At 33.3% G+C, this 11,120-nt stretch overlaps 2 protein-coding genes and 1 non-coding gene across 5 annotated transcripts; 2 read left to right on the plus strand and 1 right to left on the minus strand.

Moving 5' to 3' along the window:
- The first annotated feature begins 793 nt into the window (after positions 1-793).
- Positions 794-3,484, plus strand: LOC135266502 (dnaJ homolog subfamily C member 28-like). Of its 3 annotated transcripts, none has more exons than XM_064357397.1 (3): positions 794-992; positions 2,062-2,360; positions 2,414-3,484. In XM_064357397.1, exons 1-3 carry the CDS (start codon positions 809-811, stop codon positions 3,080-3,082), a joined length of 1,152 nt encoding a protein of 383 aa, XP_064213467.1. In that variant the 5' UTR covers positions 794-808; the 3' UTR covers positions 3,083-3,484. The 3 variants fall into 3 exon arrangements, with proteins under 3 accessions (XP_064213467.1, XP_064213468.1, XP_064213469.1); XM_064357398.1 differs by having other exon boundaries at positions 927-1,045; XM_064357399.1 differs by lacking the exon at positions 794-992 and adding an exon at positions 1,718-1,864.
- On the plus strand, positions 3,087-3,194 carry Mir3861 (microRNA mir-3861). The gene has a single exon (NR_038706.1). It is a non-coding gene; the product is annotated as a microRNA mir-3861 (primary transcript).
- Positions 3,485-6,959: 3,475 nt separating the features above from the next.
- LOC135266580 (brefeldin A-inhibited guanine nucleotide-exchange protein 3-like) lies at positions 6,960-11,015 on the minus strand. The gene is made up of 2 exons (XM_064357631.1): positions 8,746-11,015; positions 6,960-7,339 (listed from the first exon to the last, which is right to left on the minus strand). The coding sequence occupies exons 1-2, from the start codon at positions 10,609-10,611 to the stop codon at positions 7,124-7,126; spliced, it is 2,082 nt and encodes a 693-aa protein (XP_064213701.1). The 5' UTR covers positions 10,612-11,015; the 3' UTR covers positions 6,960-7,123.
- Positions 11,016-11,120: the final 105 nt, after the last annotated feature.

An 11,120-nucleotide genomic window follows, 5' to 3' on the forward strand; every position in this document is an offset into this window, starting at 1 on the left:
TCAGGATAACATTTTTAAAAAGTTGGATCGCCTACAGTATTTTTTAAATTACTTTAAAATGAGTAAAATTTTTTTAATGCTTGGAATTGAAACAGTCCTTATGATTATGACACGAGCATAAATATTTACTCAAGGTATACATTATCTCAACACACAATTTTAATTTTTTTTGTCTAAATATCCTCCAAATATTATTGCTTCCCAAATACGAAAACATTGCATTTGGAGTTCCCCAAACCACAATTGTTAATATTTTTCCACGTATTTCTTATCATAGATAATATTTTGAAACCTTAAACTGCGACCAAAGTAACCAAGACCTAAACAAACCCTTTTCATAAACAATAATAAATTGTCACCAATTTAGCAAAAGTTTTTTGCCCCAAACCATGGGAAAGATTTGTCCACTCGTCGTGGCACGAGCCAACCGTCTAAAGATCACCAAACTGTGGCAAATCTTCCAACACTGCGCACCGATAAGCCCACAATAATTATTCCACCAAGTGATAGAATAAAAATCATCGATAAATCTGTCTGGCGCACGCGGAATTTATTATATAATTAGTCAGCGAGTCTCAAGGCCTAGCGCGGAAAGCTTCACCATATACCCAGTGTCCCAAAAAAAATCACTCGGTATCGAAATCTCGAGCCAAAGTCCGGCATTATTCCCATTATGTTTATTATGATTATTATCAGATGCAGATGTTACCAGTTTTCGAAATTCCGGATTCACCCAATTAGAGCACAGTCGTGCGCTTATCGGGGGTCAGGGGTCCCAGCCATCGCGGGCAAAAAAGGGGTTTTCGTAATGACACTCCCCCGCAGTGAGGCCGCGATCACGGACTTGCCAAATGCTTATCATTCGAGAAAAAATGGCCGACAGTTGGGGGGCTATAAGAAGGGGCGATGGCGACGGAACAGTCACTCTTGTCAGTTTGGTGACACAGTGATCTTACTTATTTACTCAACCAGTCTGACACATAGTCAAAAAAGTGAGTGCCCTTCTATTTTTTCACATTTTCATCTCATTTTTGCGCATCTTCAAGTAAGTCAATAGTGGTTTATTTCAAAATTTTGCAACATTTTGTGTGACTTTTACAATTCTTTTTTTACAATTTTTTTTACAATTTACAATTTTTTGTTTTGTGTCTAATCTTAAATTTTTGTTAAGTTAAACTCGCATTAGTCACCTAGTCTTGCATTGTTTTTTGGCTTTTATCCCCTTATTTTTTTTTAATGGAAATTCAAAATACTTACATTTTTTTGTGCCAGTGTTAGTATTTGTTTAGTTTTTTTAATGTTTTGTTTGGTTTTTGTATTGAAATTGAAATTCAAAATATTATATACATTTTTTGGCAAATTTTAATAACTTTTGATTTTTTTAATTTAAACTTGAAATTCTTTATTTATTTAGAATTTGAAAAGTCATCTTTGCGTGTTTACCACCTGGGAACAAGTTCTCACCTACTTACCATTTCCTCATGGCCATCTCAGTTCATTAAATGACCGGTTAAAAATCTTCCATTTTGTCGTGACTTATGATAAGAAATTTCAAAATGGTTACCCCATTCTTATCACTAATACAAAATTCTGAATTGCAAAACTTCTAATCATCAAATTTTTTTAATCGAATAGTTCCATTTAATTTTTACATTCAGATAAAAGAAATTCTTTAAAATTATTGTTGCTAATACAAGTATTAATTTTATCTTACCGTCTGCTGGAAAAATTGTATCAAGACATGTGTGCGAGATAAGTTCCTATTTAAACAGAGATTGCAAAGGTTTTTCTTAGTAGTTCGAACAGAATTGAGACAAACGGTTCAAATCAATGGAAAAATAGTGCCGGTTTTTCGAATTTTAAAGTGAGTTCTATTTAAAAAAAAAACAATTGTAAAAAATTACACTTGCTGTTTATAAACGTTTTTTCTGGTTTATTTTTGGTTTCAAAAAAATTAAATAAACATTTTTAATAAAAACACAAATTTGAGCAAAATAGAAAAAAATGCATTCATGCAAAAAATTAGCAAATTTCGCCAACTAAAAATATTTTCCCTTACAGCCACCATCGCAATGGCCACTTTGGGACTTTTGGTTAAAACCGAGTTGAAAAAACCCTCAATTTCCGCAATCGCACTCAACCGCAGCAACTACCACACTTTGAAGAAGTACCAAAAATGCTACAAACTCCTGGGAATCTACAAAGACGACAAGGAGCTCAGAACCTCGCAAATTGCAACCGTTGGCCACCGGGAAGCCGCTCCAGAGCCCCGTAACGAATTCTCCGAGATCGCAGGCGCTTTGAAACTTTTCATCAACGCTAACAAGAAATCTCGCCGCGAGGAGAAAGAAAATTACAAGGTTTGTAACCACTTCAAAAAATTTGGACAAAGTCTAACAATTTGTTTGTTTAGAACCCTCTCCAGATCAAAAAGAAGCAATTCCCCAAGATCCGCGCAACTCAGGCCGCCGAGAACGTGGTGAAGCACCGCGTGTCCAAAATCTCAGCCGAGAAGAACGAGCAGAACGACAACAGCATGTTCTTGCCGTTTTCGAAGAAGAAGTTTGGCTTGGAACGCACTGTTGAAGAGATGATCCAGGAGTCGATTTCCAAGGGCGAGTTCAAGAACCTGCCCGGCTTCGGGAAGCCGCTGCCTGACAACGACATCAGGAACCCCTACGTGGACTTTGTGACCCATCGCTTGAACGAGGTTTTGATCGATAACGGGTGCACGCCCAAGTGGATCACGCTCCAGAAGGAGATCCGGGAGGAGATCCAGACCCTGAAGGAGTCGCTGGCGAAGGCCAGGGCCAGGTTCGGGCCCTACCCTCTGGACAAGCAGGAGAGCGCGCAGTGGGAGCAGGCTGTGCTCGACTTCCAGAAGACCACCGAGCAAGTCAACAAGAAAATCCGCAACTTCAATCTGTTGGTGCCCATTATTGAGAAGCAGATGTTCCAAGTGGATTTGAAGAGGCAGGCCGAGAAGGTGCTGCTCAATGGCAAGTTCAGGAAGCCGGTGGTGGAGCCGGTGCAGAGGCAGAGATCTGACATTTTCGATTTTCTCGACGTTTTGTTTAAGTAAGCTAGTTTAGTGTGTTTCGAAGGGTACTTAATGGAATTATTTGGTATCAATTGATTTTCGATTTAATTGGTACCATTTAATTCCATTTCGGAATTTTCGAAATGTTCATGTGATAATACTTGTGTATTATTAGTTAATTTTCTCTTAGAAAAATTGTTTTTGTTTCGACAAAATTGTATAAAACGTTTCAAGACTTGGCATTTTTTTACAAAAAGTGCACAAGCTTTCGGTCTGGTTTTTTAAATATTTATTTTTGTATTATTTTTTAAAGTTATTTATGCTGTGGTATGTAAGATATCCGCGATGATTCTTTCGTTCTCACGAAACTCTTGCCTGTATTTTATCAAATACACTTTATTTGTAACGTTCTTGCCTTGGAAAAATAAAGAAAAAGTAAATTAACACTGCTTTCTATTCTCTACCCGAAACCCCAACACGACTTAAAGCAACACGAAAAAATAAAAAAAAACACGAAAAAATAATAAAAAGAAACACAAAGAAAAAATAAATAAAGACTCTACTAAAGTGTAAGCGATAAATTTTCAAAATTAAAAAAAACATCAATTTTTAATCTAGTAGTGTTTAATTTATTGTGTTTAATGCTCAAGTTTCTTCATGGAATAGTTAGTTATACTAATGAAGTTCACTCCAAATCTTTTTTTTTATATTAAAGTTATTAAAAGAGCCAAATATGCAATTAAACTCAAAAAATTTGTAATAACATCAACTCAACTCAACTAAAACCTCTATCTTAAAATGTAAAACTGAAAACTTTTAAAGTCAAGTTCCGCAAAAATTATGGCATTTTTTTCATTAAATCTGTTAAAAACTTAAAAAAAAATAAAACGAGTACAATTTAAAATTTCAAAAGCCATTTTATTATTGCAGTTCTACAAAAACTATAATAAGAATCTCAAAAAATTAATGTTTAAACCCAGATCCTTTTTCATTTATTAACTTTTGTCATAACCAAAAAAAAAAAAACAATTTTCTCCTCACCCCACAACCGCAATACCATAATAAGTAAGAGTAAAAAAATAACACTCGATATTAAAAAAACATATAAAAATCGACTGCAGCGTAAGCAGTTATAGTTTTATAAATTTTTTGTAAAAAATAATCTTCAATTTTTAATCCTAGTGTGGTTATTTTGTGTTTAAAACTCAAGTTTTTTTTGCGAAAAAGTTTTACAAAAATAGAGTAACACTTTAACTAATCAATTTTGCAATAATTTTGTTTTATATAATTCTTGTATTCGTTTTCTCTAGTACTTTAGTTGGAAAGTCAATTTCAAAATTTGAAATTAAATATAAACTTAAAACAGTAACAACTTAGTCTTTAATTGAAAATAAGATCTCTCTCTCTTAAAATACAAAATCGAAATTTTTTAATCTCAAATCCCACAAGATTGTGTAATTTTTTTTATTAAATCTGTCAAAAACTTAAAAAAAACGAGTAAATTGAAACTTGAAACATAGTTGCACTTTTTCTAAAACTACAATACGCAGTAACAGCCATAAATTTAGAATATAATCATTCTAATCTCAAAAAATTAATGTTCAAACCCGAATCCTTTTTCATTTATTAACTTTTGTCATAACCAAAAAAAAAACAATTCTCTCCTCATTCCACAACCCCAAGACCATAATAAGTAAGAGCAAAAAACTAACAATCAATATTAAAAAAACATATAAAAATCGACTACAGCGTAAGCCATTATAGTTTAATATATTTTTTGCAAAAAATAATCTTCATTTTTTAATCCATGTGTGGTTATTTTGTGTTTAAAACTCAAGTTTTTTTATGAAAAAGTTTTACAAAAATAGAGTATCACTTTAACTAATCAATTTTTCAATCAATTTGTACTCGTTTTTGTATTATTTTGTTTTATATAATTCTTGTATTCGTTTTTTTGAAGTACTTCAAAAAGTCAATTAAAATATTTACAGTAACAACTTAGTCTTTAATTAAAAGTAAGATCTCTCTCTTAAAATACGAAATTAAAAATTTTTAATATCAAATCCCACAAGATTGTGGCATTTTTTTTAAATCTGTCAAAAACTTAAAAAAAACGGGGAAATTGAAACTTGAAACATAGTTGCACTTTTTCTAAAACTACAATATGCAGTAAAAGCCATTAATTTAGAACCTAATCATTCAAATCTCAAAAAATTGATGTCCAAACCCGAATCAATTATTTATTCATTAACTTTTGTCATAAACAATTTTCTCCTTACTCTACAACCCCAACATAACTAAGAGCATAACAAAAAAAATTAAACAAAAAACACAACAATCAGTAAAAGAAATAAATACAAAAATCGACTACAGAGTAACCGATAACTTTTCTACATTTTTCGAAAAAAGTAATCAACCTAATAGTGGTTATTTTGTGTTTAGTATTCAAGTTTTTTAATAAAAAAAGTTATACATAAATTGTGTATCAGTTTAACTAATTATTTTTTTTTTAATCTTTGTACTCCTTTTTGGAGTTTTGTAATTAAAATTAAATCAAAACATTACACATCATTAAACAGAGTAATAGTTACTAATTTATACTCTTTTATTAAAATAAGATGTCTCTCTTCAAATACAACATTGATTAAAAAAAACTAAAATACGCAGTACTAACAGCAATTAATTCGATACTTAATAATCAATACCTAATCACAAAAATCTTAAAAAAACTGATATTAAAACCCAAATCTAATTATATTTTTTCCATTAAATTTTCTCATAAACAACGAAATTAAACGAAAATTAGGAACAATAAACCTTAACAAACCCAAAAAACTTAAATCTGTTACTCTTGACTGCATTTTTTCTTATTTAAATAAATAATAAGTTTCAGTAGCTAGGCTATTAATACTGTCAATAAAATAAAGATTAATTGCAAGAATTTTCATGAATACAATTCATTTTTTTTGTAAAATTTTATGTTTATCTTCACTTTTAGATTTCCGAATGACCTGACATTTCCTGGGTTTAGTACGTACAAAAAAGTATGTCTATGTTTTCATTAAATTTTGACACTAGTCCAAAATATTCCGAATTTTAAATATTTAAATTTGCAATTTTTATTTATTTTTGTAAGCTGCTTTAACCTTAAAATAAATCTGTTATTATTGTTACGCATAAAATTTATAGAATTTCACCCCATTTTGCTTGAAATTAATTTATTGGTTCATTAGATTAATTATTTTCCTCAACAAATATTTTTGTTTTTGTGTTTTCCTGTGTATTTCCGCAGAGCAATAACAATTTTCAATTAGATACCTAAATTCCCATTGCCAGGTCAGTGTCTTATCACACAAATCGGAAATAAATTCCGTAGTAAACAACAATTAATTAAAACTTTATGTAAAAAAAATCTCATAATGTTTCCACAAAAGAAATGTTTCCATCACGGGAAATTCATTAATAACAATTAACTGCGAGATTACGGGGCTAAAGTCTCCAGACTGCATCGTAGTGTTATTGTTAATTAAATAAATAAACAATTTTTAAATATTTTAACAAACTTTAAACCGGTGGTGTGAATATTCGCATTATCAAATTTCCGCTAAAATTGGGTACAAATTTTGTCCTCCTGAAACGCAATATATTACGAGATAGCCACTAATTAGTAGTTTAACAATGATTTTTGACCCCGGCATTACTCAATTAATTAAAAAATTGCAATAGTTTCTAACATTCTAGAACTCGTATCTTTTGCGATGATTTTTTATAAGAAATCGTTGATTCCATTTCATCATCACAAGTCCAAAGTTTGGCATGATTTACATGTTATAAAACAGATGACAAATCGTTATCACTGTCTAGCTGATAACAGCGAGACAAAAGTTTCCGATCTCTCCAGACGACGTGGCACCAAAAATAAACCACTTAAACTCACCTTTATTGTCTACCATTCTCTGTACATTCGTCATAAAATACAGCGATTTTTACATTTATTTTTTTATTCTACAGTAATTATACGGAAAGTAAGCACGAAGATTTACCATCAGACTTCCAAATCCAGTCTTAAAGAGTGCAAATAAATTAGAAATTATCGTGGTCAATGTACGAGATATTCATTCTGTTGAGAAGATTCTCAGCTGCGTTTTTTATTTTCTCGTCCTGAGCCCCGATTAGAAGAACGGCGCCTTGTTTCAAAACGGTGGCCAAAGGCGAGAGCTTTTCAGACGATAGACTACTCAAAAGCTCGAGACATGCCTCCATTGTCTCGATCCGAGTCGTCTTGTACGCCTCAGAGTCCTAAAAAATCGAAATTCATTCCAAAGCGCCAACTCAAAAAACTGAGGTTCAAACCCGGGTCAGGCCAACTTTTTTCAGGTCAAAATTTATATAAATGTAATCTAGTGTTTATTTTTAAATGATGTGAGTGCTAAAATACGATTGCTACTCAATTTCAAATAAAGAAATAGCTTAAAAAAACAAAAAATTACATAATACATAAAACCTTAATTTAATATTAAAGTAAATAAGATTTAAACATTTTCTCTTGATTACACATAATAATATTGTAAATAACGAAACTGAAACAAAAAATTAAAGATTAATTCTACAGTAAACACTCAAAAAATTAAGGTTTAAACTCGAGTCTGGTTATTTTTTTTACAATTTCTACAAGAAATGTTAAAATAGATAGTAAAAAACTTGAACACTTATAATGACATTCAATTTCAAACAAAAATATATAATTTCAAATAAGATCTTAATTTAGTGTTAAAGTGAGTAAGATTTCGATATTTTACTATACCTAATACAGTGGAACCTCTATAAGTCGAAGTATAAAAGTCATAAAAAAATCAGGATATCGAGGTTTCAAGATATAGAATATTGCTTTTTATATCCCTGTAATGTGTTATTTACAAAATACATACAATGTAAGTACATAAAAAACCATAAAAGTTATTAAAGATTTATCACAAAGCGACAATGAAAAAAATTAACAGTTGTTGTTCTCTCTAATAATGAGGGACGCCATTTTTAATTGTGAAATATAATCAAACAATAAATTAGTCTTTGCAGTTTACTTTAGACACTTTTTTTTATATAATTTTCGCTTCTTATACTCCAGATGGAGCAATCAATTCTTCTTTTAATACCAATTTGGCAATTTCCATAATTCCCATTAATCACAACGAAGACGCTTCGCTTCAGAAAGCATTTCTCTTTACCTTGTTCATAATTTTATAATGTAATTTTCACAATTTTAACATCCGCAGTGTTTGTGAGTTTTTTCAAGTTTACTGTTTTAATTTGTTCTTCAATATAAATTTATATAATCTAATCAGGTAAGATAACCTTCCCTATAATTTTTTCGTAACTAATTTAACTTTTATTAACTTTAAACGTAACACTGAGGATGAAACTGGTTTTGCAATAAACATTTTAACATTAAAAAATCGTGGCTCCTCTTGACAATATCAATATTTCACAATTCACAATTCAAAAAAATTGACGTTAGAACGCGGATCGGGTTATTTTTTTTAATTTCTTACCCAATTTCAGACAAAAAAATATTTTCCAAAAGTAAATAACTAAAAAGTACATAATATTGTAAATAACGAAATTAAAGATTTATTCAAAAACAACATCTCAAAAAACTGGGGTTCAAACCCCTGTCCGGCCAACTTTTTTTTTAAGTTTTGACCTACCTTAAAGATACTCATGGCCCTCTGTTGCTGAATTTCTGGCGGTATCGGTTGCGGCGGTGGCACATTAGCCACCATAAAAGGATTAATCCTCGGACTTGGCGTCTTTTTCTCAAAACTGTCACAACTCGTGATATTATCACTCGAAATGGTCGATTTACGCATTTGCAGCAACGTATTAGTGTCGTATTTAATTGAATTAAGCTCTACTTTATACTTGTCGTGGATCTGTTTCGTATATTTGGCCGCCATGTCATTCGTTTCGTCATCAGTCGATGAGACTTCCTTTGTCTTTTTCAAAATTGTCTCGTCAAGACTACAACTTTGACGCAGTTTCGGTTTTTCCGCCTCCTCTTCAGTTTTCACATTTGGCAAAATTTCCTTCTCCAAATAACCTTCCGAATCAGTGCTTGAACTCAAAGTGTCTTCTTCTTGCTTGAAATCTGCTAATTTGAAAGGTCGGGGTTTGTCGGCAATTTGGTCAAGATTATCACTAGAACTCTTCAATTCGTCTTCACTGTCTTGCACTGGGATGTTTATCGTTAGGTTGATGTAAGACTCGCATAAAAACTCCCACTTGTTTTGCAACCGTCGCAAAAATTGCTCAACGTAATCCAAATCACTAGAACACCTAACTTTACCATCCTTCCCCAACAATTCTTTCAAGTCTTTGGGTTTAATCGAATATTTTTCAATGCCATCAAGACACAACTCGATTAAAACAATCATTTGGACCACCTCCGAAGTGTTTGCCTGCGTGTACAAATTCGCCGCCTTGCTCAAATTCCCAACCTTCTGAGTCAAAAACTTCAAGCCGGGCCTGACATCAAACTGCTTCGCTCTGGCATTACTCACATCCAAACACTTCAACAGAATATCGACATGTTTGGCGTTAACATGCGTCAAAATCCCCCTCAAACTACACGAATTGATTTGCAAAATGTTCAAAATCGGCGTGATATGGTTCAAATTTTGCAAAAGCGCGCTGGAAATCGTCTGAACGAGCATTTGATGCGCCAAAATCCCAACCACCAAATTGCGAAATGGAACCCTCACTGTATACAAATCTGGGTTTAAAATCGAAGACATGTCAAGCGGATAGAGGAGAAAAACATAACTGCGATCATCAATCGTCATACTGGCATCACACTCGCACAACTTGTCGCACTTGAGACAGTTGCGTTGGCATTGCATGAGGAAAACTTGCTGGGCAAGCTCGTACAACCTCTCGTTTTCGGACACTGTGCTGTCTTTACGCGCTGCGACTTTAACTGTCGCCAAGTCGCCGTAAAAACTATCCGAGTTCTCTTTAAATGCGAGGGTTAGTTGGTGGAGAGGGTTAAGCGAGATGGTGCAAGCCCTGTGCAGGGCCACGACCAGAATTTCCCATTGCCCTCCAGTCAAAATCTTACCAGCACTTAAAATAACGTGACGGATGCAGGAAGTCCCTAACCGGGCTATGTTTTCGCTAGGTTGTGTTATACACTCGATTAGGATCAAGAGGAGTTGTTTGAGGGCCAAAGTAGCGGCTGGGTTTTCAACAAAAGGGCCGAAACCTTGCAAATGGTGCAAATAATCGACCACAAGCTCACTAGCTAAGCCACAACAGTGCTTGAAGTTTTGCCAGATTTCGCCCGGTTTTTGGATCTTGCTGTTCTGGCGCATCCAGTTTTGAACCATCGGGAGTAGCAAGTGATTTATGGAATATAACCCAAAGTTAACGCCCGGGTTATCGATCAAATCCCTCAAAAGTTTGAAGAGGGTTTCAACAACAAATGGTTGGTTTTTATGAGCTGACATGATAGAAGCTGAGGAGAGTCCTTCAAGGAGGATGTACCAAATTTTTAAAACGTTACTTTGCCGATCCATTTTGGCTAAAGTAATACCACTTGATTCGCACAATTCCAAATCGTGTCTGGTCCCCAAAATCGAGTAACTAATCGGGTCGTAAAGGTCTTGGTTGAAGTTAACAACTCTTCAATATTCTGGATGATTGGATCAACAACTTGCGGATCGGTGTCAATATTCATGCGATGTGTGACGTTAAAGGAGGGACATTTCGGCATGTTGTACATCATTGATAAGATGGCGACGCAATTTTGGAGGAGTTTGAGGCTTTCGATGCATAGATCAACCGGTCCGATGACCAGTTTTGAAGCAAAATCATCTCTATCCAAAAACGCCCCTTTCTTACTCTCTTGCTGTTTAACTTGCGACATTATTAGTCGAGAGAAAAATTCGAAAAATGTCCAAAAGTGCTTAATCGGGCTATGTTTTCACTAAATTGCGTTATGCACTCGATTAGTATTACAGGGAGTTATTTGAAGGCCAAAGTAGTAGCAGATGACGTATCTTTATCTCTAATAACAACAAGAGGA

The sequence above is a fragment of the Tribolium castaneum genome, chromosome 6, assembly GCF_031307605.1.
Source record: "Tribolium castaneum strain GA2 chromosome 6, icTriCast1.1, whole genome shotgun sequence".
NCBI classification, from domain to species: domain Eukaryota; kingdom Metazoa; phylum Arthropoda; class Insecta; order Coleoptera; family Tenebrionidae; genus Tribolium; species Tribolium castaneum.